The 27196-nt window shown below is 39.1% G+C and overlaps 3 protein-coding genes and 1 long non-coding RNA gene across 7 annotated transcripts in view; all 4 read right to left on the bottom strand.

The window, feature by feature from the left end:
* Positions 1–1474: 1474 nt before the first annotated feature.
* Positions 1475–14772, bottom strand: senp7 (SUMO specific peptidase 7). 3 transcript variants are annotated; one of them, XR_015713195.1, is made up of 24 exons: positions 14641–14772; positions 13293–13374; positions 12501–12610; positions 12180–12416; positions 11758–11882; positions 11356–11474; positions 10902–11214; positions 10371–10465; positions 9615–9746; positions 9508–9541; positions 8085–8303; positions 7312–8009; positions 7054–7178; positions 6742–6858; positions 5483–5599; positions 5311–5406; positions 5072–5238; positions 4929–4957; positions 4821–4864; positions 4109–4177; positions 3886–4036; positions 3122–3285; positions 1964–2017; positions 1475–1500 (listed from the first exon to the last, which is right to left on the bottom strand). XR_015713195.1 is itself a non-coding variant. In XM_087804365.1 (22 exons), exons 2-22 carry the CDS (start codon positions 13344–13346, stop codon positions 3148–3150), a joined length of 3189 nt encoding a protein of 1062 aa, XP_087660491.1. In that variant the 5' UTR covers positions 13347–13374; positions 14641–14772; the 3' UTR covers positions 2538–3147. The 3 variants fall into 3 exon arrangements, 2 of the variants coding, with proteins under 2 accessions (XP_087660491.1, XP_087660492.1); XM_087804365.1 differs by lacking the exons at positions 1475–1500; positions 1964–2017 and having other exon boundaries at positions 2538–3285; XM_087804366.1 differs by lacking the exons at positions 1475–1500; positions 1964–2017 and having other exon boundaries at positions 2538–3285; positions 7054–7175.
* Positions 14773–17005: 2233 nt separating this feature from the next.
* On the bottom strand, positions 17006–18372 carry LOC148068614 (uncharacterized). The gene is made up of 3 exons (XR_015713188.1): positions 18235–18372; positions 17635–17724; positions 17006–17444 (listed from the first exon to the last, which is right to left on the bottom strand). It is a non-coding gene; the product is annotated as an uncharacterized LOC148068614 (long non-coding RNA).
* Positions 18373–18948: 576 nt separating this feature from the next.
* Positions 18949–22585, bottom strand: atp6ap2 (ATPase H+ transporting accessory protein 2). The gene is made up of 9 exons (XM_087804798.1): positions 22472–22585; positions 21515–21645; positions 21327–21455; positions 21116–21211; positions 20837–20974; positions 20694–20747; positions 20471–20620; positions 20278–20397; positions 18949–19549 (listed from the first exon to the last, which is right to left on the bottom strand). Exons 1-9 carry the CDS (start codon positions 22539–22541, stop codon positions 19355–19357), a joined length of 1083 nt encoding a protein of 360 aa, XP_087660924.1. The 5' UTR covers positions 22542–22585; the 3' UTR covers positions 18949–19354.
* Positions 22586–24133: 1548 nt separating this feature from the next.
* Positions 24134–27196, bottom strand: part of bcor (BCL6 corepressor) — a 39039-nt gene continuing 35976 nt past the window's right edge. For both annotated transcript variants that reach the window (XM_087804796.1, XM_087804797.1), the window contains 3 exons: positions 26427–26504; positions 26181–26334; positions 24134–25150 (listed from right to left, as the gene is read on the bottom strand). In XM_087804796.1, the coding sequence (XP_087660922.1) occupies positions 24796–25150; positions 26181–26334; positions 26427–26504 (587 nt within the window). In that variant the 3' untranslated portion in view covers positions 24134–24795. The remainder of the gene's footprint in view (positions 25151–26180; positions 26335–26426; positions 26505–27196) is intronic.

Genomic DNA, 27196 nt, shown 5'->3' with positions numbered 1-27196 from the left:
TAAGAGAAGCAAGAGAGGGTGGTTTGTGTGAAGGGAACATGGGTCCAAAGGAGCAGGAGCCAACTGAAGTACATACCAGAATTATTCCCGGGGTTCAACCATAGTGAGAAGATAAATCAAGTTGACACAGACGCGGATGTAAAGCTGTATGAATAAGATGCTGATTACACTTTTTTCTTCAATCTAACCTCGGTTTTGTGTCGCGGGGACCACGTCCTCCCACCTAAAGCTTCTTTACCGCAATCCTCCACAATGACGACAAGCGTAAATACCTCCGAGGTGTCTAGAGCAGCAGATAATATCCTCTGAAAACAGCGGAGAGAGTGGCAAGGCTTAGACTGGAGTTGACCTTTGACCTCAACTTTTCTCTTCAAGAGTTTGATCTCGTTTTGAAAAGGGAAAACACGTTGCTTGGCTTTTAAGTCCACGTACTGTAGCAGCACAATTCTTGCATCGGGGGAAAAGCAAAAGGCATTCATGTTTCAAACTCGAGGTCATGAGGCCAAACACAGACCACCCCTTTAAAATGCAAATTGTTCGTTTAAAAAAAAAAACAACATTTGTCTACAACTTGTGGATTTATTTAATCTTAATCTTAAAATGGCAATTAAGAAGTTCTTAGATTTGGTTCTTAGATTGTCCGATGTTAATGCTTTTGCTTTGGAAATATATTTTAGTCCAACAAAAACTTGTGAATCACATGTTTATTTTTTATTTCTCCTTCTCTTTTAAGACCTCAGAGGTTTTGCAAGTTTCTGAGCAGAATAAACAACATAATATAAACTGTACACTCGCATTTTTCGATAAAATATTGACCCAAATAATGATTTGTGGTTCAACAGGCTGTTTTCCTGACCTTAATTATTAGTAAATAAGCTCTCAATAACATGAAAATCAATGAAGACGTGAAGGAATTTCATGGTAGAGGTTTATTTTCATGTTTCAACAAAAAACTAAACGTTTGTGTTATTAGTCAGTGGCTGACATTGAATTTTGATATATATACATTTTATTTGTGCTATATTTTTAATTATTTATGATCCAATGTTAGAATTCATGTAGTTAATTAATACTTAAGTTATAAATCGAAGAGTTTTTCAGGGGATCTGTTAGAGACGCTTGACGTCTTACGTCACAGTCTTGGCCAGAACCTGAGAAAGCCTCAAACCACCATTAGTCAAAGACAGTAAAACTGATATTAATCTCTTGCCAATTTGTTAAAAGGACACAGATTTCTGATTAGCTTTAACCAGACTCCTGGCTTAAACAACCAAATCATTCAGTGTTGCTTTAGCCTTGACTTACAATAACACAAAGCAGTCCACTCGCAAAGAATTCCAATCAGCCGAATGCCAAAGTGTTTTTGTGGCCTTCAAGAATCTTTTAAATGTGTCCATTTGTCCAACACACACACTGTATTTTCCTATCAGTTCATAGAGTTGTTGCAAGTGATGACGCTAATCAAGGTTTCTCTGGACACGCCTGTATTTAGGTGATGATCTGGAACGACGAGTGATTAACTTTGTTAATAATCTACCAACTATTAAACATAAATAAAAACCTGAGGTTTTTTTTTTTTTTTTCATATTTTTAGGAAATGTCTTGGGGCACAGGGAAAAAAAAAGATCTTGAAATCCACCTTGATCAAAGAGGTTTTTAAGGGATTTTTTGTGATGGTGGTTATGATAAATAGATTCAACTCACAAGTAAGGGACCTCCCTTTTTGCAGAGAGTAAAGATTCAGATATCCATCTGGATCGAGGAAGGTTTTGAAGGATTTGTCGCTGATAAATATTGCCGCAGTCATGGGTACAATTCCTGGTCATGTTTAATTTAAGATGAAAAACATTTTGTAACACAATGATAGCACAACTTCTGAATAATATAATTGAATGTGTGCTGCTCTTTATAAAGAAGTGTAAAATTAGCTCCTTGGAGGAGGCATGTTTGCGTTTTACCTTACCTTTCACACGCCATCTTCCTCTAACAGATGCTAGCACACGATGGTCTCACTTTCCTGCACTCAAAACACAATGAGATCTCTCAGACAATTTTTTTTGTCAAATATTTCCCCAGGTTTTAGCACGGCATTGTTTTCACAAAGAGCGGTGAAACTGGACAGGGATGTTCCTAAAGTTGCGTCTCTGGTTCTGAACTCTGTGGTTCACACAAACCCACACACAAAGACTCAAGGGTGAAGTGGAAACAGGGATTACTCAGAGTTAGTCTGGGAGGGGGATCATATGAGCTGTAAATACGTTTAATCCGCCCAAGATTAGATTATATTTGCAGACACCGAAAACAGCAACTCCAGCGAGGAGGGCGGACATGAGTGAATAGAAAGTGTGAAGTCCATGAAAAGGGATTTCCTTAAGATAAACTTGTCGCTCTGAAACATAAGAATAAGAACCAGTACAACATTTCTGTCGCTTATAGTGCTTATCAATTTAAGTTAGTTATAGAAATCATTGTTTCATTATTCACGTTACATTCAATTTCATTCAAGATTGGAATAAAGTAGGAAAAAAAAAAGGAAGTTTAAAATCACATTCAAGCTTTAATACACACAGTTTTGGAAACATCTGTACATCCATATCAACATTATCTAAATAAAAAGCAGATATCTCCTGAGAATAATAAAAAATAAAATCTAAATAAAAAGGACACACGAAACGTGATCGTTAATACTGGATTGTATGCGTTGTCAATCCCTTGCTGCCCTGGATTTTAAATCAGAAAGTCGCTTCATTATAGAATCCAAACAGGAAGCTGCAATGAAATACACTTTTATTATTCTATGACCATGTTTACTTTTGAGGATGCTGAAGCTTTAAACAGAGTGACTGCTGGCGGTGTGTGACGTCACAAAGGCAGAAATGCAAAAAGGAAACCTTGCTTGTGATGGAGGATGTTAGGCCACTTGTTCTCTGATGCACAGCTATTTTATTCATAATTTTAGATTAAGAAGACTAAAAATATTTGACACAAGTCCCATTATGAACAAACGTTTGCAGGTGATGCTCCTTGTGTGGAGTGATCTTGTCGAGTGGTTCCGGGCCACAGGTCTGACGCCCAAATGTTGCTCAGTGTGAGCAGATTGTGTTGCGGAACAGTCACGCACCTAAACAGCAGGGCGCCTGCGCCAGTCTACCGGCGACCGTCGAGGTTCTGGTCTCTGTGCAGCTTAAGCACAAGGTCTCTGATATCGTCCCGTTTTCTTCGCACCTGTTGTCGTGGAAACCAGCGCTGTAGCTGAAGGGGGAGGTCAAAGTGCACCACTGGATCCTGAGAGACATAAGAATCAGGTCAATCGATATTCATGTAGTCCTTTGATGAGTTTCTTACTAAAAATGAATCTTCATTATCGATGTTTTCAGGTTAATCTTAAACTGTCTTGCCGTTTCAGATTTCTTTAAATAATTTGTATCAAGTTGCAGTCAGGAACAACGCAGCTCCTTGTCATTGTTTATAATGCTACACGCTCTGATTAATTTGAACAGCAGATTAATTTAATCCCTGTCACAGAATTAAGTGGGAGGCACTGATTACCCACCTTACTTATGGTGCCAATAAAACAGTGAACTCCCATGGTGCCTTTCTACACACTGCTCTATAATACTGGTTAACTACGCTACTGTATTTAAGTTTTACGTAAACGTTGCCTTGTTGATGCGATTGAAAGCTTTGATTAGTTGGCTGGGCAGCAAAGCATTATGGGATCTGTTGAGGTCACCATAACTAAAAGGTTGATGACAGGGATGGCACCTCATAGTGTATGTGACGTTGAGTTTAAAATTTCAAAAAATAAGTGAGGGACCACTGAACACCCTTATATGATCTACTTAAGTGTTTTCCATTTTTGAGAAAGAATATGACATACTTTACCTCTAAAAAGGTCTCAACATACTGCAGCAGGTACAGGCCGCAGTCACTGCTGTTGTCCTGCAGGGGGACCAGGCTGTGTGAACTTTTCATCTGCTCCGGGGAGAAGTCTCGGGACGTTCCTCTCCGAGCCTCCCATTCCGACTGCAGGTAGCTGAGGACACGTTGCCAGAGCGATATTAGCGTCAATAAAATCATGGCCCCTCGAGGGTGAATCTGAACTTACTCTCTGATGAGCTTAAAGACTCTCTCGTGCAGAGACAGTTTGAGAGAGTCCATGATGAGAATGCACGGCCTGCAGACACAAGATTATTTTGTTAGCTTTTTTATATATCGCCATTTCTTTGGAAAATCCACATTTCATTTCATAATCCTCGCACAAGATTCCCTCAAGTCAAATGTGAAGAGACACAACACTAAATCCAGCTACACACACACCCAACTTTCTGAGTGGCTTCCAGACAGTCCAAGATTTAGACCCAACGTCTTCCAACGCCCTGCGGGGGTCATCCCGATAGTTTCCTGCTGATGATGGAATGACGGGAAAATTGCATCTGTGCATTATTTAACAGTTCACAGAATCTTAAAAACTTAAAAGTGGGCGCCTAATCGAGTGGTCCCCAACCACCGGTGTGCAGACCAGATGTGAGCCATCAGTGCCACGAGAGGAAGACCGAGATCGACATTCAAGAAAGCTCTTAACTAAACTTAAATCAGCTGCAGGATCAATAAATCCATTTAGATGTCTGGTTTTTGCGTGTTTTGTGTAAGTGCATAATCATTAACAGAAGCGAAGGGGAACACAGAGGGAAGAATAAATCCACAGAGAAACGTTGAAAGTATAAATCTACATCTTGTTGCCGTTTTTAATGAAAATGTGAGTAGAAAGCAAAAAAAAAAAAAAGATTAGACAACAGAAATAAAACTTTTAACCTCACCTTTTACACACTACCTTCCTCGTGTATGTTTTTTCAGTACAATTCTGGAACAGGAAGAAACACATCAGTCAACAACTACATGAATTAAGTGTCATATTTTCTTCTTACCACAGGAGGAGGAGGATGCTTTTTGACCTCTGGAACATTTCCGTGAGAGAAAAAAGACATTTATAAATACAACCAAGAATCCAAGTTGGAATATAGTGAGTGATGTTTGTCGTTGTGATGAAACTAAAGTTAATTTAACCCACCAGGTTCTGGGCTGCTCTCCAAAGTAAAACTTTTGGATTTTTGAGCCTCATCTGGATGTTCACCGTCGTGATCACTTCCTGCTGGGCATTCTGAGGAGCTGGGGTGACCTTCGTACCTCACTTCTTCCAGTCCAGGGAAGCAAATGACGACCAAATACCAATGAGCCCTGAAACAGAAGGTGAAACGGTAACTTGTAAAACAGACCTAAGCCGTCTGTGAGCCCATGGAACTTCCGTACTCTTGGTTGACCGGAACAAAAACAAAGTCCTTCTTAAAGATGTCCACGTGCCGCGTCCAGGTCTTCACCCGCTGGTGCCGCCTCTGTCGTTGACATCTGTGTTTGCGGGGAGAGAAATAAATGTGTTGGCAAATGTATATTTTCTCGCAAACCTGTGAGTGACCACACGTACGATTCAGACGTGTTCCCTTCGCTGGCGTTGTCTCGCCGCGTCAGCTGCTTAAAAAAGAAGCTGCTGAAGATGTGCGAGCGCTCTACCATGGCTGGATCGGACATCTGGAGGAGGTATCTGATTCAAAAACACAGGATTCTGTTTACACGACAAGCACAAGTGACTTTCTTCTCCACCGGGTGTTAGCGCACATCTGTCCCCTCAATCAGCACCTCTGCGCGTTCTGCATGTGTCACTTACACCCACACATGCTTTTTTTTATCTCAATATCAGCGTCATAATCTATTTTGACTCGCTCGTGTCAGTGTCGCGCTCATTGTTGTGATCTTGCTGGTCGCTGCTGCCAAAAGCGCAGAACATTGTGTTTATGTTGATAATTAGATTTATCAGACCATCAAATCAGATCAAAGGAGTACAGAACAGCCTGAAACATTATGTTGTAAATCAAACAGTGCCTGGTAAACGAACTTTTAAGTAACTTCTATTTGTTCTACTCGCTTAATTTAGAAGAACATGCAGATTAAAAAAAGACTTTCAAAATGTTCTGATTATTAAAATAGCTACTACAAGATATTTATCAAACTCAGCGAGCCAAAATATTAAATGCAGCCCAAACAAACCTAATCAAACTGATATACGTAATCTGACTAAGTAGTATCATGTTTACACAGAGGATTGGGAAACATGGAAGAAGAAGAGGTGAAGAAATATAAACTGTGTGTGAAGAAGAATAAAAGTGAGAAGCAAAAAAGTAAAAAGAGGAATGTGGAGAAAGGATAAAGAAATAAAAGAAAGAATATAATTTAATAAAGAAGAAATGGTTGGGGATTATTAAAAAAAGAAGAAAGTGAGGATGAGCAAAGAAGAATGAGATTAGGGCGTTTTGGTGGTGAGGAGAGAAAAAATAAGGGCAATAGGTAAAATGGAAGTAAAAAATAAAAATAAAAAAGGGTTGAATGGATAAAATGGATGTTAAAGAAGGAGTAAAAACTAAGAAAAAGGTGAATAAAAAACATAGAAAGAAAAAGTAAAGAAGAATAAAAAAGGAGATGAAGAAGAAGCAGAAGAGGAAGAAGACAAAAAAGAAGAAAAGGGAAAATGAAGGATATATTCCGTCTTCAGTGACCATCACGCATCACCACAGACATTAACGGGAAAACCTTAGAGTACCAGACACACAGAAAGATGTATGCCTTGTTTTTAAACCAAAACCAGATCAAAATCCAGAACGTGGTCCCAGTGGCATGGGAGACACTTACTTAAGGTAGAAGTCGATGATGACATCATTGAGGTACTGCCCACTGTCCAGACACTGCAAGTCCTCCATCGTCACAGTTATTCCTCCTTTAATCGGAGGAGGAGGAAACTGGATCAACCTGTTCAGATTTGAGTTGAGTAAGTGGTTGTGAGATTGAGCCTTGAAAGTGCATTTGGTGAATCATACAGTTGATTATTAAACATTAGTATCTAGAAGCCGATAGAGACTTGAAATACAAATATGAACCAGGTGAAGAAACATCAGATAAGCATGCCAGGATAAAGGAGTTGTGCGTCGGTACAAGATGACTCGCCTGCGTGTCATTCCCTGATGTCTATACTTGGTCCAGCTTGTGTCCAGTTTGCACATGGACACACTGAACGAGTCTTTGACTCTTCTATGGCACATTGTGTAGACCGGCTTCTCCTCTTCCTTCTGCTTGACAAAAGAAATATAGCGGTAAAGGCAAAGAATGATTTTATCTATAAACAGAGATAAATTAGGAGAGAAGATGAACTGAAGAAGACGGAGGGGGAGAGGGTAAGTTAAAGAGGGAAAAAAGAAAAGGTACCTCAGCAGGGGGTTCCAGTGTTTCCTTCTCATTTGTCTCTGGATTGATTTCTCCTTCCAGTGGCACTCCAAATGAATTAACAGAGGGGTCAACAGAGGGGTCAACAGAGGGCGACATCACTTGCTCCAGGCCAGCTTCCAATTTGCTTGATGTTGCGTCCAATAGTTTGTTTGCAATGTCCAACTCCTCATTTTCATTCTTGTCCAATTCAAACGTCTGTTCCGAGATTCCTGCCTCCGCCTGCGTGGTCAGACATGTCTGAGATACGTCCTGTCTGCTGCTGGACAGTGATGTCCTTTCATCCTCCAGAGGTGACGGTGTCTCTGGGTCAGAGAGGGGTAACTCGAGCAGCTCCGGGATCAATTCTATTGCACGTTCGGTTCTCTCCTCCTCCGGAGCCTCCGGCACCTTCTGCACAGCTTTAGAAGAAGTGCTTGTTGCCGAACTACAATCTGTCTCGTTGTATCCAAGCACATCCAGCAAGCTAGGGTCTAGTCCAGACTGATGAATAAGGTGTAAGCTTTCTTCCAAAGTTAGAAGAGGGCCGTGCTTGCTTTCTAACTCTGCAAAATCAGAGTGTTTTTCTGAGGCAATGCTGTTGAGACAATCTAATTCCAAAATTGAACGCAACAACGCTCCTTCCATTCCACACAGAGGCTCGTCAAGAGACAGCAAGATGAAAGGACTTGCTGTGCCGCCTGAAAGTCAACATCCAGATTTACTATTTATCTTTCAGTCTTTACTCACACATGTTTAAAAAAAGGAAGTCTTACCAGTATTTCTGGGTGGATGGCTGACAAACACTTTTCGAATGTCCCGTGACAGCTTGGCTGCTGCTTTCCTGGACACGAAAAACAAAAGGCCATCGGCCGGAAAATCTTCGTGGCTACTCGTGCAGTCCAGTTGGTCGACGTCGTCCAAGTCCCAAACACTGTAGTGCATCAGCTCCTTTCGCTCCAACGTCAACTGGCCATATAGCTCTTCATCCATGTCTGCAGAGATGAGACGTCACGTCATGAATGTTGATGCTTTTTCAAGTCAGTTCTTTAGTTTAAGACATATCAGCTACATACAGCATCGCTGCAATTGCACCCTCCAAGAAAATAGCCTTCAGCAGGGTTGTGTTTAAACAGTAATTTTGAACTCTTCATAGCAGGGTTTGGCAAACTTTTAGAGCTATTTAGAAAGTTTATTTACCACTTGGAAATGCAAAAATCAGTATAATAACATTAACTTTGAACCACAGAAATATAGTATTACTCAATTTCAAAAAAAGAGACATAAACAGCAACATCACTTCAATTTAAATTCATAATATATTCCGTTTTGAAAAGCCAGCATTTGTCCATCAAGGAACACTAAATCTAGCAGTTTCTTATGTTTTTTTTATGAAATAAATGTTAATATTAATATCAAATTCTGTGCCTCTGCTTTCTTGCAGACATCTACAGCTTACCTCAACAATAGAGTAAGGTTTTCAGATAAAATATAAAATCCTGTAATATTAATTTAAATGTGAATGGAGTAGATACAGTTCAAAGGTCAGCTTTCATATCTCTGTTCATTTTTGTGCATTTATTATAATGAGTAGTGTTTGTTAAGGATGGTTTGCGAAATAATATTTTCAGATTCAGAATCCTTTTATTGTCTTGCACAATGTAAAACAACATTTAGCAGCAACAGAGTGTCAATGTACAGGTAAAAAACTGCATTTTAGTGCATTTAGAGCAAGAAGGGATATAAAATGGATACATTTTAAATTTTTTAAAGTTTACTGTAAAACAAAGTTTTTGTTAGGATCTTAAATGATTGTATTCGGAGACAAAATAATTCAGATAATCTTATATTCAGCAGGATTATTACAACTTCTCATCATCATCTACAACAGTCTATAAAACACATTCATAGCCTTGTTTTGTACTTCTTGTGTGTCTAGACACCTACGTGTCTGTATCGAGTCACCTCAGCTCAAGGATCTGACGTAGTCTCACTACCATACTGGGAAGACTTGGTTTACACGACTCTCACGTCCTGGTTGCCTAATCTTGGAACTGAAATACTACTTGAATACAAGAATAGCACACTAAGCTGGCAGAGCGGCGTGATCAGACAGCATGGAAAAAAGAGAGCAGTCAAATGTTTTTGAACCCAAGACTGCCTTGATCCTTTGACAGAGAAATCAGGTGTGTAACTTACCTGTGATAGGGATGATGATCCTCTCATTTTCAAACTGCCAACAGAGAGAAAATGAATTTAAAGGAAAAAAAAAACATTGGCTGTAAGCAAGTAAACTATTCAATTACCAAAAGGTCTCCACTTGACTTGGCTTGGTAACCTCCACAGAGCACCATTGTGAAGGGCAATGTCATGGAGTGGCTGACTGAAAGCGAAGGCATCTCAACAACCGGAGCGTCTCCAACAATGACAGGTATCACCTATAAACAAATACACCTGGTTACAGAAGAACATCGCAAATGGAATCATCCATTCTTGAAATAAATATCTAAATTATATTTTAATTGTGCATGAATTCGAAGCTTAACAGTCAATAATATACAAGGAGTGCGCAACATTACCAAAAAAAAAAAAATCGGAGCCTAAAAATGATTTACAAAAATAAGGTGTAACCAGTAACGGACAACGGCTCCATCTGCTGGACGGAACATAGAAATACACGTTGTTCAATTTTCTATATATGAATAAATCAAATGATGGCAACGACAATTGAAATGAGATAAAATAATCCATAGCAATTTGCTGAAATCTTTATAGATCAATGTTGTGGTTTTTCGAGAGATAAATCTGTTGGGGATCCAGTCCGCTGTATCAAATAGATGCCGATTACACATAAAAAAAGCCGTTTTTCAGTTAGCAAATAAGGAAAGTGAGGCAGGTTATTAATTGAACTGATGGATACTATATATATAGTATATATATATACTATGATTGAATTATAAATTAAGATGATATTTCCGAATTTCTTGTAAATATTGGTGAAGAAAAAAAACTTAAATATCCCTTTAAACATTACTTCCAATACAGAAGCAACATCAGCTCACCTGGACATCCTCTTGTGGTTTGGCTCCTGAATATGTCGGAGAGTGGCAGATCGAGCCAGGAGCGTCGTCGTCGTCTTCATCACTGGACAATGTGACTGAAAATAAAAGTACAGAGGAGAGAAACAATGAGAACCCTCCTAAAAAAGATAAAACAACACTCCTACATCAACTTCTGACTAAACTATGATCTTACTTATTCAGTGTTCAGCTTTGTTTGGGGAAGCCTGTGAAACTCTTAGAGGCTACACTTGGATTTGTGTGTTGCTGCTGCATAACTGCAGGCTACTACCAGATTAACAATTATATACATCCAACTACATTATCTGCTTCAGTACATTGTTTGGAATTTCAAGAAAGGACAGTCCTTCTTTGAGTGTATGAATGGTTTATTGAGGACATGCTTGGAGGACTGTTCCGACAGGTGCTTACTCAGTGAGTGTGTTGTTATAATATAGTAGATAAACATTTAAAATCAAATGAGTAGTGGACGCAAGGTAATTTTAGAAGTAACTCATGATGCCGATTACTCACTGGAGACGGAAGAGCAAGACTTGGTAATGCTGCCTCTTGATAGACGTCGACGTTTCGGAGATCTCATTCTGTCGCTCTGGTTTGACTCAGGAGTGGTCGGTGGCAGAATTTCTGCTCTTTCTTCTAGAGTGCACTTTATCGTGGCGTCATCCGAGTTCCTGCAGTCATCTCCATATTCCTCCTGGCTGCTATGAACTGGGGCAGATCTGGAGTTCTTTTCTCTTTCCTCCGTGAAGCAAAGCACAGTTTGGCGAAGTCGTTTCGTGTTGCTGGTTCCTTTACAACCAAGACTGGTTTCTTTTCTTTTCCTTTTCTGTTGTGATAAACAAACAAAGAATTGGTCGTCACAACAGTGTCATCAAAGAGACTGACATTAAAAGGACTTTGAAGTTAGCTTAGCATTTGCAGCCAACTATAAAACCTGTGTAAATTCCTGGCGTGACTGTGTACCTACCACACTCGACTGCGATTCATTTTGTTGATCACTTTCTACATCCTTGTTCACAACCGGATCAAAGTTCTCAGAGTCTACATCATCTTCTGCTGAATTCCAGCTCACCGACAACCCACAGTCTGTGGTGAGAAAAATATATTTATGTCAATAATATAAATAATTCAACACAACCTACTTTCCAACTGGCGATATTTGTAAGAAATCTTAACCTTAGGCCATAGTGTTCAAATAAGACGGATAAATACATACAATCTATTATAAATAACTTGTTATCCTAGCTTAACTGGATCGTAAGGTGTGGTAGTCAAAATACAAAATGTCTTCTGGGAACTCAATCAGTTCTTGTTTAGGTATGATGAGGCTTTATTGTTTGATACAAATGTTTCTTTGTTGTTCACTTACCAACCACTTCATCAGAAAAGTTGCAGTCCCCAGCCTTGTCCTTTACCATCATTACCTCCTGAACCTCTTTGTTGTCAACTTCATCCTCCTTCTCCACATTTTGCAACTTCCTGAAGAGTCTGGATCTAGAATAAAAGAATAGAAAATCTGATTTACCAGCCAAACTACATATAACACAGGTACGACGTGAAAAAAATAAATTACAGTTTTTGTTTTTTACCGTTTCAAAATTATTTAGGTTATCAGATGCTCTAGTTTTGAAATGATGCGAGTGCTTAAACTGTGCCCAAAATTGAGCTTAAAGAATAGAAATCAGTAAGACATGGTTAGGAAAACCCAGATATTTTGTCAAATCACATTTCAATAAAATTCTATCACTTTACGACTTTATTTTTTATATTTAAGACGCTTCACGTTCTTACCGCTTGAGTGTTGAAGTTGTTCCACTTCGTCGGCTCCTTGGTGTTGAAAGCTTTTCTTTATCATCCGTTTCTTTATCGTCCCTTTGAGCTTCCTTAGCTGCCTCCTTATGTCGTGGACTTTCTCTCTGCACGATTGTTCCCTCGCTTTTTTTACTCTTCACTGCCTCTTGACATTTTGTTATCTCTTTACAATTCTTTTCTTCTCTTGTCTTTGTCAAGACAAGCTGGGCCTTCCCTCTGTGGGACCAAAATGTAGGAAGACATGCTTGAGAATTCAATCTTTCGCCCACAAAAACATCCCCAAGTCCGGAAGATACTTGCCGCGCTAGACCCCAGTTGACCATGGTTGTTTGGTTGTGATCAAATGGAATGATTCCTTTCTTAAGCGGAGACCTTCGTTTTGGTTTAGAATCAGAACCTCTGATAGAAACCTGGAAGAGATAGAGTCATATCATTTAAGTGAACGAACAGTCAAAGTAAACTATTGGAGTCTAGGACAGCGAGCTCTAATGGAATCATGTGTCTGTGTAAGAAAGTTTAGCTAAAGACGAAGGTGTTTTTAAATGTAAAAAGTTAATACTGGATATCACCGCATACTCCACACCACTGAGTGTTTTCTTCCCTGCATTAGTGAGCAGTGCCAAAGTCGATCGGGTCTGCAATGTAACTTTATGTGGATCAAAAGAGCTTAAGACAAGTTGGCACATAATTATATTAAGTAGTTGTTTTTTTTTTAACTGCTGATATTTTTGACCATAAAGTGTGTGAGTGTGATCAGATTGTCAACAGTAAGATTTCTCACAAATACATACTTTTGTGTCCTTTGTTCTGGGTAGTGGGCAAACCACAGGGATACTTTTAGGAATTTGACACCCCTGCTTGAAAACAAATAATTCTCGAGAGAAACACAGGAAAGTTTTTTTTTTTGTTTTGTTTTAAAGGTAACGGAATCTATAAACGACAACTAAACATGTAATGTAGAATATGAATTGACACATTGAGGTTGTGTAAAATGATTGTAATCAAACAGCCAAGTAAGAATAATTGTAATTTGCCTGTCACTCTTTTGTAAAGCAAATTTCTTTTAAATTGTTTAAAATCTTTGGAACTTACCAAACAATACTTGTCCACGGTAAAAGAGAGTGTTAAGGCTTTCGTACGATCCATTATGTTGTGATAAGGCACCTCAACAGCACTGCAAAACAACCAAGATGAGTTATCGAAAAGGGGAAGAATACAGCAGTTAAATTAAACATGGCAGATACACAGTATTCTAGATAGATACATTTAAATAATCCCTCTGGAGATCTTTGGGAAATTAGGTTTACAGTTTACAGCAGACACATGAAAACTCATATAAACAAGAACAAAGTTCAATAAAAAAGAAAAAAGTGCAACAGAAAACAAAATTGAAATATAAGAATAAAGATCAAGATCAACATAGAATAGAATAACATCCTCTTTTCACTACGCTCCTGCCAAATTTAGAATTATACAATTTAATAGCACAAGGAATGAATGAATCCCTGAGTCTATTAGTGTTGCATCTGAGAGGAGCATTCGTGCTCCATCTGCTCACTGATGACAGTGTTCAGAGGACGACTGTCATCATCCATGATGGACAGTACTTTCTCCAGAGATCTGAAGTAAATAGTATTTCTATATGTTGGGCTGAAAGGACCAAACCTCAAAGATATTCAGATGAGAAGAGGCTGAAATAAACGATGTGACAGATTCCTTTTAAGTTTAGTATTTCATAGTTTACTATGTTCAATTTAAAATGTCTTTTAAAAGGTACATTAAACAATAATTGTGTTTATTCGTTTCATTCTGAGCTAAAAGCTAGTATCCAATGGTAAAATAACCTAGTGTTCGAAACTAGTCGAAATTATGTTAATTAAATATAACTTGATATTTAAAGGGATCGTGAGAAAGTTAATCAACTGTGTAATGTTAGATTAATGTGGCAAATAAGATGATATAATAGACACGCAACGAATGCTTGTTATGGTTAACAACAACAACAACAAACCGAAATGAAAGGAAGTATGATGGAGGTTGCGTTTCCATATCTGTTTCGTTGAAAATTGAGTATTATTTGTTTCATATAATGCTCATTACTTCAAATATTTCTTGGACATATTCGGGAGAAAACCGACATTTGTAAACAAACCTGTGTTTGATTCCAATTGCTGCACAATACACAGTTAGCATACGGTGGTTCTTTTGTTATTAGAACTCATCTCCTACATCGCGTTTTATCCTGTTGAGTTGTATGACAAGGTCTGCTTTTAAGTCGATTGAATGGATGTCATGTTCACGACCTCAGAGCTGGCAAAGCAACATTCCCAGCAGCTAAAAAGTCATCAGTCTGATTAGCACAGTTAGCAAAACAATGCTAACCACGTCCATGCTACACCGTTCAAGATGCTGCAAAAACATAAAATAGGCTTAATCTTACCCTAATACAGGAAGTCGCTCATATAAAGATATGTTCCATGAACACAATTTAGATTCAAAAGCAAAACTCTCATTTACATGTAAGCCGGTTTATTACATTTCTGTTATTGCAGGCGCACACGACGACTTCCGCTAGTCACCGGAAATAGATTTCATCGGCCTAGTGATCGCATCTCAACGGGGTTGTTTTTTTTATCCTCTTTCGTGTTGATACATTTAAGCTTTGCAGGGATATAACAATAATACAACAAGTAAAAAAGAAAGTAACAATATATATATATATATATATATATATAAAGAAAGTAACAATATATATATATATATATATATATATATATATATATATTATACAATATATATATATATATAAATATATATATATATATATATTGTCACATTACACGCCACAAATATATATATATATATATATATATATATATATATATATATATATATATAGTCACATTACACGCCAGAAACATAAATATATGTTATTAGAATTTAATGTGAAAGACCAACACAAGTGACTGTGAAGTGCAACGAAAATTATACATGATTTTAAATGTCTTTCACAAATAAAAAACTGAAAAGTGCAGTGTGCAAAATTATCCAGCCCTCCCCCTGAGACAATACTTTGTGGAACCGCTTTTTGCTGCAATTACAGCTGCAAGTCTTTTGGGCGACGTCTCTACCAGCTTTGCACATCCAGAGACTGATATTTTTTGCCCATTCTTCTTTGCAAAACAGCTCAAGATCGGTCAAATTAGATGGAGAGCGTTTGTGAACGGCGGTTTTAAGATCTTGCCACAGATTCTCGATGGGATTTAGGTCTGGACTTTGACTGGGTTCATTCTAACACATGAATATGTTTTGTTTTAAACCATTCCATTGTAGCCCAGGCTTTATGTTTAGGGTCGTTGTCCTGCTGGAAGGTGAACCTTCGCCCCAGTCTCAAGTCTTTTGCAGACTCCATCAGGTTTTTCTTCCAAGATTGTATTTGGCTCCATCCATCTTCCCATCCTCTCTGACCAACTTCCCTGTCCCTGCTACAGTTCGTCCAGAGTCACCATGGGCCTCATCTCTCGTCAGTGCTCTCCTTGTTCGGCCTGTAAGTTCAGGTTGACGGCCGTGTCTCGGTAGGTATGCAGTCGTGCCGTACTCTTTCCATTTCCGGATCATGGATTGAACAGTTGCTCCGTGAGATGTTCAAAGCTTGGGAAATCTTATTATAGCCTAACCCTGCTTTAAACTTCTCCGGAACTTTATCTCATGACCTGTCTGGTGTGTTCCTTGGACCTCATGGTCCTGTATGCTCCTCAATATTCTCTTAACAAACCTCTGAGGCCGTCACAGAACAGCTGTATTTGTACTGAGATTGGATAACACACTGGTGGATCTTTTTAGTCAACATTTGGTCAACATTCAATTGTTCAATCATCAGGCAATGCCTGAAGGCAATTAGTTGCACTCAGAGAAAAGGGGGCTGACCAATTTTGCACACTGCACTTTTCATTTTTTAAATTAAACTAATGTATACTTTTCTTTTTACTTTACAATCATGTGAAACTTTGGTCTTTCACATTAAAGTCTAATAACATATATTTATGTGTGTGGCGTGTAATGTGACAAAATGTGGAAAAGTTAAGGGGTATGAATACTTTTGCAAGCCAATGTATATATATATTTTTTATTTTAATATTCTAATATGTGGATCGTTTTTAACATGAAGGATCAATTATTAATCATTTGTTTTGACTTTAACCTTCATAAAAGCAATTACTCAACAGAACGTTAGTGGATGCTCTAGAGTCCAGACAAACATCACTCAACAAGTTGTCGCACCGTCTTATATTTAACCTTTTAAATAATCCTTTTGAATGTCATTCTTCCTCATGACAAACCTTTATAAACAGTCAAGAGAGGCAACGGTGGTTGGTATAGTCATAGACAGGTTTGATGGTTTGTTCCTATAAAGAAAGCATTTTAATGGTCATTTAAATTAAGTGCAACATTCGAGTCTTTACAATAATAACTGTATAATTATTCTAGTGGACACATTAAAAAGGGATTACATACATTTTATATACATTTTTTTTTTACAATACTTAAATTGATTACTTATCCAAGTTATTACAGATACCATTTACTTATACTTCACTCCAGTAGCGCAGATAAACCTTATAAAACAATGAATTGATGTATTATAAAAGGGTTATTGATGAGTACCATCACCTTTACATTTAGTGTTGACACCATTTACATTCCAAAAATGATGAAGGTGTATTTTTTATATTTGGACTTTCATCCATCATGACAATGATTAACATTTTTGATTCATTAGATTAAAAAAAACAATCAAGAGAATGTTTATGAACGTTCCAGACTTTATTGACACAGCAACAGAAACATCAGACCCGTCCAGCCCATGAAACACAGGGTTGGTGAACCGGCCCTCACACACTGCACTGAGAAGACAAACGCAGGCCTTCAACACAAAAGATACTTTTGAAATTGCGTCGACTTATCTGAAACACGCAACTTCAAAATCACTTTGTGATGAAGGCCTTCTTTACGGAGTGAAGAAAACATTTTTAAACAAGACCGTTGAAGACTGTTCATGGATACATGGTAAGCCACAACAGACTTTTCTGGTTATGCCAAAAAATGTCTTCTCCTAATTTCAGGATCCATAATTTTGCGCAGTCCGTGACCTGCTGCACGCCATCGCTCCACTGGCACCGACACCCGCCTCTGGCCCGAGAAGACTGGTCCCCGACTGACGGTTCAGCACCTCCTTTTCTTTACCTGGAAATGAATAGGTTAGAAGCATTTAAACCGCTTTATAATAAACAACTGACTTTCACGCTGGGTCACATCACATGATTTCCTTAACTGCTCCACTTAAGTTTTTAGAAACACATGAGCATGTTGACCGTTTCGGAAATCAACAATGACGTGTGTGTGTGCCTGAGCGTACTCTATGAATGTGTCTCACCTGCAGCAATACATGGTTTGTCGATCGGCTTCACCGATTGCTCCTCCCCAGCAATCGCCGCCCGGATCTTCCTTCCCACGTAGCTGCAGGCTGGAGGACAAACAATTGAGACGATATGTAAACAAATGGATAAAAAGGGGAAAAAAAGCAGAGTATACATTTTTGTTTAGGTTCACTTGTTACTTCAATTTTAGAACGCATGTACTATAGAAAACTTGAACAAAATTATTTAATAGAGTTATAATTTATATTCAATCGGCTGTTTTTTTTCGATTTGTATTATTATTGATCAGCTCACAAATACTTAAAATGTATATTTAACTTAATACAAATGTAATAATCATTTGATAATGGCACTATTAATGGTCTTAAAAGAGAAACAAAACAAGAATTAAAGGATTTCATAAAATAATACACGAATACTTGTTTAAAAAAGGGTTAATATTCTTTGTGTATGAATAAAAAAATAAACGTACAATATAAAGTGATCAATAAAACAATAAGGAAAACAACAGATTTGCTGATAAAGCCACATCGATCCGTCGTTGCCGTGTTTTCAGAAAATAAGTAAAACATTTAAAAAATCCAGTTGAATCTTACCTTTAATAATTAATCAGACCATTGTTGCTTCTTCGTTCGTAAACTCGACAAACGTGTTCGTCTTTCTCTTCAATTCTCTTCTGGTCACAACAAGGGAAAATGCGGAAGTGTTATAAACGAGCCAAATGTCAGTTACGTAGTAAGAGGGCGGGATCAGAATCATATCTCTTTTCTGATTCGCTCGTCGAAATTATATTTCTGTTCCGATTGGCTAAGCCGGTTGGCAATTTAAGCAGGTGATTAGCAGGGAGCGTTTGACTAAAAATAAAAATAAAAAGGAGACAAAAGACGCGTTTAAAGAAGCTCTGTTTTTATATTAATAAATACTTACTATATTAACTAGTCCCTCACGATATTTATCGGGGAAATGAATTTGCGGATTATTATTTATTTTTAACACAAGCTAGATTTTATTTATACCTCTTAATATTTTACTTTCATTTCTCCCTTCAACATATTTCTCTTGGTTGTGGTTCTACTCTACTCTGGTGCTTTATGGTGCTAACCCTATTGTTTTAAAAAAAAAAGGATCAGCCACACAACTGTTTTGTAACCTATTGGACTTTGATGTGTCATAATGCAGAGTTAAGTCGATGAGTAAGACAGGATTACATGATGCTTCTTGACAGACAGGCATTCATGTAAATCCGAATGGGAGGAGCTTTCAAATCTGTAATGACTTTAAAATGTATGTGGAGTCAACGAAAAGACAGGTTATCCATGTAATAATTTAATTTTCAATTGTTTCTTCATTCTCATACAAGTTGTTTTTAACACTGCACAAATAACTCCACAACAATCTTCTCACAACAGCAGTTTTGTTTCATATAGTTGCAATTCTATCTTCAATATATACATGTTATTTAACTTAACAAGACGAGCACAAATACACAATGTAGGCACACCACACCCTCAACATGACAGTATTTCTTCACACAAGATACAATTGCAATCATCAGGCAGAAAAAAAGAATGAGACTCTTGGAATGAAGCCAGTTGTGCAATTGTGTTGATGTTTTTTTGTTGTAAACAAATGGCTGATTCAGCATGAAGCAGACTGCACAGAGGACACAATCACAGGGAGGCTGTGGGGGAACTAATGGAGTGTTGATGTCACGACTCAGTCCATCCTGATCTTCTGGTTGGTCATCCTGTAGATGATGCTGTCGTAGCCGGGGTCCATGTTCCAGAGGGTGTAGGCTGTGACGATGACGGCGAGAGCCAGGATGATCATGAGCCACAGGATGATGTTGAAGATGACGGCGTACTGGAAATTGTACTTGTAGGCCAAGTTGTAAGGGCTGCCAGGGTTGCTCTGAAAATCATTAAAAGCGGATTTAGACCGTAATTGTCAGTTATTGTCATCAATTTTACTTTTCAAATGTACGTTCATGTATTACTTTATTTCATGAATTTTGAATAATCAGTAAGACTTCACTTTCCTTTTAATTGAAAGTATTTTATTAAATGGGTTTAAATGTTTTATGATCCTTTGGTCGATATATTTTAAAGCTTAATCTTAATCAATTTTCCCCAGATATAAATTAATTTGTTTATATCCATATTCTTGTGTTTTTATAATATTTTTGTTGAATATGAATTTTTCAAAAGATGTACATTCATATGACCAAAATGTATCTTTGGGGGAAAAAAAATATACTTCGTTTTGAGTCATTTTACTTTTGATTTTCTGGTTTTAATTTTATACCATTACTTAAATATTATAATAAAACCACATCATATACAACAAGAGAGCAACTTTACACGTTCTCCCCTTCATCATTTGAAGACAGCTTACAACAGTATATAATGTAAATATAATGTAATATAATGTATACAATACAAGTTCTACCCAACCTAACCTAAATGATGTGGCCCCACAGTTTTATTAGATCACTAGTTTAGATTCATCATAACATGCGATTGCAGTAAAAGAATGTTGCCGTTTATTGACTACTTGTATTCATCTCAACCTTGTGGTTCATCTTGAAAACAGAAACTTCAACAACAAAAAAAAAAGTTAGTCTCAAGTGTGGTGCTTACAATTTGTTTGGACTCCAGGATGGAACGAGATTTGCGGGTCATCGGGGCCTCGAAGCTCTTCACGGTCACGACCTCGACCACAGCACTGTTGCCGTACAGGCTGTAAACATCTTCACCGAACTGCAAGGTAAACGAGCAAAACTTCAAAACAAACTTCTGTGGCCGATTTTGTCTCCCGATGACTTTCGCGTACCTTCTGCAGGACGGTGATAAGCAGGTCACTGGCATCGCGGTACTGGGGGGAGTCGGAACCATAAACCCGGCCCAGCTCTTCCAGTCCAGATAACTCTAATGAATACAGGTCTGGAGAGTGGTCCTTGGCCAGGTGCCGGTGTCTCTGCAGCTATAGGGACAAAAGATGCATCACCAATGATAATGAAAGAGTCCGTCTATTTAGATGAAAACTGCTGACTCACCAGAGCCGTGATGTCATGCAGGACTTGGATCTCAGACAGGAAAAGAAGGTCAGCCTGGGACATGACACAAGAGGATAATAACACATTAATTATCATCTACATTTTTAAGACAGAGACATTTTAAGACGTAAAAAGAGATGAACCTCTGCATTTCTGCTCAGAGACTTGGTGGGCAGGGAGTCGAGCACAGAACCCTCCTGGGAAAGACGGGCTCGGATCTGCTGCAAGGTCACAGGCAAGTCCTCGAACACAGCGTTGGCTTTGCCCAACATGTAGAGTCGCTGAAATTACAGAGAATGATACAATTGCAGCCACCATCATCATCATCATCATCATCATCATCATCATCGATTCTAAGGATCGTTCTTGCCGCAGTTTGTTCGTTATTGAAATGACAGATTAACGACGGACTAAAGAACTACCTCTTCACTTGGGGCCAGTTGAAGCACCACAGGTGTGTCTTCAGCAAACAGGGAATGAAGCGTCTCTGCAACACTGTCAAGGGTGAAGGGAACCGACTAAAAAGAGAAAATATAGATAACATTTGTACAGAGACTTTAAGCTGATGAGTAAATAGCACAACGACCATCACATGGCAAATGCTAATTGGATGAAGGATTGGTCCAAACTTACATTTTCCAAGGGATAAGAGGCCACACTCCGAGGCAAGTCCAGGCTATCCACTCCTCTCACGACCACCATCACGTTAGCACGGGGGCGCTGGAACAAGGGTCCGGCCTGCAGGCCCGGCCAAGACAGATCCTGGAGATGTGCAGACAGATGAGCTGAAGAAACGGCAGATCAATGAAACCGTTGCTTACCTCTTGAACAGAGAAGCCCATAGTCAGAGCCACCAGGTCTGGGATCTTCTCTCCAGAAATTGGCCAGTCTCCTTTCTGGAAGGATACAAACTCCGGAGCCTGGAGCACCGTTAGACTGTTTCCTTGAACACCTTGGAATAATAAAATACACAATTTTTTAATCTGCAAAGTCCTGCTACTAAAATGAACCGTGAAATAAACATTGTTGTTGTTAAAATATATGTTTCAATAAAGTCTTTATTCCATTTTATCTCATCATTTGACATACATTAGCATCAACCACAGTAAACAGCTACACTAGTCATGCTATAAAGATATTGGTCAGTGGATTACAAACAGATTAAAATCTTCATGAACTAACATGATTATTGACGTAACAAGCTATTGTCTTTAGCTCAAAACAACAAACAGAAGTTAATTGTTTCACTGTTTGTTTAACAAACATTGTCTACGAAACGACAATAAAGGTTTTAGAAAAAATAATCACATGACAGCGAGAAGCGGAACTACCGCCTGATCACATGACTCCAACAACATCTCGGAAATTATGAGAAAAGAATGTATTCTGGAATATATTCCTCATAGTAATGTCTTCCTTAATACGAAGATGGGATTTCATTTTAACTGTTAACACTAGCAACCTCGGTATTTACCTGCATTACGCATTAGCATCGGTCACATTATTAAAACCAACTAAAGCTTTAGGAATTAAAATGTATAAACGAACAAGAGACATACGTTCAATACTTTAATGTTATTATGGCGATTATAATTCATTTTTGTTTTCGATGTGTCGATATTAAAGGGAAAGCTATTCGACGATGCTAAAGATGCTATGTTAACCAACTGTCAGCCTTAAAGACGAAAATAAACGTACGTCTCACGAAATGTCATTAATGGTAAGTTATATTTAATTTTTACAGCTAAATTTATTATCCCCCGATATGCTTTACTTACCCGTGGAGATGAAGGCGCAGATCAAAATCGCGAATGAACAAATCGCCTCCATCCTTCGACAGTCCGACATTTTTCTCTCCTTGCCACAGCTGAGATCACATGACCCGTCTTCTTCTGCTGGCCTATATGTTGCTTGTGCAAGAACCACAGCTGCTCATTACTGCCGTCTACAGGATACAAGCGGGACATCAGGAACTTATCAAAGGCCTTCTGCGGGTTTTATGACGTTTATTATTTTAAATATATTGATATAGTCCAAATTTAGCAAATAATAGTCAATCCCAAATCACCGTGATCAACTCCATAGTTTGATTGTACTGTTTAAAACACTTATTCTATTGAATGAATCTATTTTCATAAATAATTTGAAAGGAAATGGCATTTATACTGTACATATTTTAACTGTCAGAACATGCTTCTAAAAATAACTATTCGGGGGCGAGGGGCACGTGATGGCCTTCATCTATTTCCAACTCTTTTTTACTTTCAAAATCAACATTGTTTTACCTACAGATGTGACATTATACTGAGCTTAGACCTGTGTATTTATTCCCCAAAACGGATTCATATTACTCCAGTTGTTCCAAAAGTATAATAAACCGTGTACGACCCTGCATTTATCTGACTTAAACATGTGGACATCTTCGTCTGTATGGCTGTCAAATCATTTAATCAATTGAATTTGCTGTATTTATTCAACTTTTATGAATTTATACTGTTTCATTTGATCAAATCCTTGTATTTTATGTTTATTCTAAACACACAGTGATCCTTTTCCGGTGATAAGTATATTCCCTTTATAGCAAACCAACAAAAAATGTGTTGTGTTTACAACCCTGGCAATAAAGATTTCAGGCTTCATGCCCAGAGAGGATTCATTTTTTATATCATATGACACGGAAAAAAAAATCCTACTATTTTTACTATATAGGATTTTTTCAGAGAATCAAAAAATCGTCGACCTAAAGTGCAGAACAATTGTAAGTAACTAAGTAATTTTTATTTATATAGCGCTTTCCCAGACCAGGGTCACAAAAAGCTTAAACAATCAAAATAATATTCAATAAAGTATATACTTTAAAGGGCAAGATAAAACTGATAACACAACAGTAGTTCCAGAAAATCAAGTAGTGAATACATCGTCCTTTGTTAGAACTTTTACGGGAAATCATTAAAGATGATTCAACTTATTGTTTAATTTTTTATTCACTAATTAATTTCCGTTTAGATTTCAAAACATATTTTATATGATATATATAAATTATTTAAATAAAAACTGATATATATTTTTTCCCCGACGCTTAAACGAGTCGCTAGAACAGGTGCTAATAAAGTTGATCTAATCTAATCTAATAAATAAGTGAATGTAATTTAATCATTAACCTGAACTTGAACTTGCAACGTCCGAACGATCCCGAGCAAACTTTTAACATCCACTTGGGGGCGCTGAAGAGCCGTGCAGCAAGTGAGAATAACGTCACCTCTAGTTTCGGTCGAAATCATTCGAGCGATAGGGGGCGCTGTGGATCCGCGACAACTTTCTCCACGGCGTCTCGCTGGATTTGCATGGAGTAATTGAGCAAGATAATTTAATTTGATCGACAGCCACGGAGAAAAAAAAAACGTTCGTTAACTGGAGCCAGTGAAGAAGCAGAGCACACGTTTCATCTTGCAGTTTGTATATTTATTTTAAAGCAACTTCTTTTGTAAAATATAAATACAAATTATGGGATATTTTTAATTACAAAGGTAAAACAAAAATGGACACACAAAAAATACTTTACTGCAGTAGCCTTTACTGTTATATACAAGCTCTTTGCCAAAGGGTGAATATCAACATTACCATAAAACTTTATTTTACAAACCACTTTGCAGTTCTGCATGTTAAATTACAGACTAAACAGGAAGCACGATCTGAACATTACAAAAATTACAACAAAATAGCCCCTGGAGCTGAAGCAAGCACAGACGTCTGAGAGGAGAGAAAACATCATGTGCTTCTCGTGAACACAAATACCACATTCAACAGCTACACACATGCACCATGTGCTGATGTCCACCTCCTGTGGTCAGGCACGCTCGCACGGACCGCTCGTGAGCATCTTTGTATGCTTATGTACATATATATTTACTTCATTTTTACATATATTAATCTATAAAAAATAAGACCGTGATTCAGTCTCGGTGATCCTCGGGTGGGGGGGTCCGGAGGGTCTCGCTGGTCCAGAGCGAAGGCTGAAAAGCGTGCGAACTATAGGGTCAGGCTAAGGCATCACAACTCCTGGTTGAATTTTTAAAGCTCGTCCGGGTGACAACCGTCCAGGTCAGTGTTTGTTGGGACCGGGCGTCATGATGAGCCCGATCTGTCCGGCGGTCTTCAGTTTCTCCTTCAGTTTTTCCCGAGACGGGTCCCAGCGGTCGTCCAGGCACTCCAGCGTGGAGCCCAGCAGGGCGGCCAGCTCGGCGCTGTCCTCCACCAGGTCCAGCAGCTCCTTGCTGTCCGGGTGGAAGCCCTCCAGCTCCTCGGGGCAGGAGAAGAGCTGCGACAGCGAGGCCTGGCGGTAGAACTCCGCCTCGGCCACCGTCACCACCTCCATGTGCGGGAACGCCTGCCTGAAGCCGCGCGCCGACATGCGCAGCCGCCGCAGGACGTCCGACAGGAGCAGCCAGTTCCTGGGCCTGGAGAGACGGAGACATCGACCGTTACATTACATCCCACGCTTAATGTAGGTCCTGTTAGGCTGCAGTGGTCAGTGGCAGAATCAATGACATTAGTCCTACTATAATTATTTAAATGTCCCTGAAATTCACTTCCTTTTCAGGAAATGTACTCCACAATTTTCAGACTAAAATATCCCTGAAGAAAAAAAATTGAAATTCACTCTAAATTAAGACTTTTACTTCCTTTAAAAGTATGGCCCGTGGGCCAAATGTAGTCCTTTTATTACACAGGTGTGGCCCTCTCTGGGTAGACGAGGGAAAATGAAATATTAAAGCTCGGTAATATCTACGGTTCAGACCAGGTGTCTAGTACGGACGGCACAACCTTAATGTTGCTCCCGCGTTTTAGATAATATGGATAACAATAATAATGTGAAGACTTTAACCTCCAATTATGCTTCGTAATTCTCATTTTTGTAGAAATTTAATTTTCTCACCTATAATTAATATTTAAATATTGCCTTTTTTAATAGTTTTTTTTTTTTATTAAGGCATGTTTTTTCGTTTCCGTGTTGTGACAGAATAATTAAAAAACATCTCTGACATTCATTCCTTGTTTACATCAATAAAACATCTTTACTTGACAACATCTCTTTTAGTGGCTCTTTAAATATGAATATTTTTTTTATAGCATACTAAAGTTGACACAGTGTTTCCTTTGTTTTAATATCTTTAGAAAACATTTTTATTCCAGATCTAAACTACGGTTTAGGACGATCACCAATTAATGTTGAATTATTTTTATTTTTTTGTAGAGATTTTACACTCGTTACTTCTAACATATAATTCATATTTAAAGGTTACCTTTTACAATAGTTTTGCTTCTTTATTAATGGGTGTTAATACTTGCGTGCTCTGCACAAATTCTCAATTATTATTATTTTTACACGTATTTACTATGTACATAAAGATGTTTAACTCGTTCAAAAGAGAATAAGGGAGTTTAAATACGACCCTTATAAAAAGAAAGTGTCAATCGTGGACTCACCCCTGGAACAGAGACACCTGGATGTTGTAACAAGGCAGCAGAGGTCGGTCTGAGAACTCGAACTCGAACACTTCCCTCCTGTCGTCATCCTCGTCCTCCTCCGGGCCCGGCGGGTCCGCCAGGATGTCGTAGGCGGCTCCGTCCTCGCCAGACTCTGCAGCGTCAAGAGGAGGATCTCGTTGGTCAAACAGATCCAGAGGGGGGGACACACAAACACACTGGGGGGCTCCGGAGAGCTGCACTCACCGCACACGGCGCTGCCGTAGAACTCCCAATAAATCCCGGGGTCGTCATCGGATCGGCCCTGAAGGTCAGCGAAATAATCTATGGAGGGAAGAGGCGAGCGTTACTCAGGCCCGGGAGAGCAGGCGGAGGATATAATTGTCCTTGGAGACGAGGGGAGGAAATGGATCAAGGGGGAGGGAGGAGGGAGGGAGGGGGGGGGCGGTCAGGGGCCAGCGGCGGTGCCACGGGGGGAGGAGGAGAGCCCACTGTCTCCAGCGGGTCACTCGCTGCCAGGGATCAAACAAGAACCACACACAGTTCGCGCTCACACGCACTCCGAGGCTGGAAACAAACAAGGAAGCTGGATCAACACACACACACACCGAGCGCGCACGCACACACACGCACGCGCACACTGGGCTGTGCGCCAGCGCAGAGGCGTGGGGCGTCTGGCGTGTGTTTGGAGGGATTAACGGCCTCCAGATGAGTGGGACCAGGTGGAGGGAGGGAGGGCGGCAGCTCCCTCTCTCTCTCTCTCTCTCTCTCCCTCCTTCCCTCCCTCCCTCCTTCCCTCTCCCTCGTCAATCTCGCGCGCATCGATCCATCCTTCCGCGCTCGTCTTCAGGATTCAACACCATCTCTCCACATAAATCTCCGCCGCCGCCATTCATCTCGCGCGCGCGTGACCGTGAACTTGCACCCGCTCGTTGACACCCTCTTTAAAGAGGACGCGTTTGCATTTTTTTTTTCTCATTTCCTTCCGCGCACGAACCTCGCCGGTCCGCCTGAAC

The sequence above is a fragment of the Callionymus lyra genome, chromosome 12 (genome assembly GCF_982586985.1).
Source record: "Callionymus lyra chromosome 12, fCalLyr1.hap1.1, whole genome shotgun sequence".
In the NCBI taxonomy this organism is placed as follows: Eukaryota; Metazoa; Chordata; class Actinopteri; order Syngnathiformes; family Callionymidae; genus Callionymus; species Callionymus lyra.
Note: the sequence above shows the minus strand (reverse complement) of the source record. Positions and strands in the feature narration are given on the sequence as shown.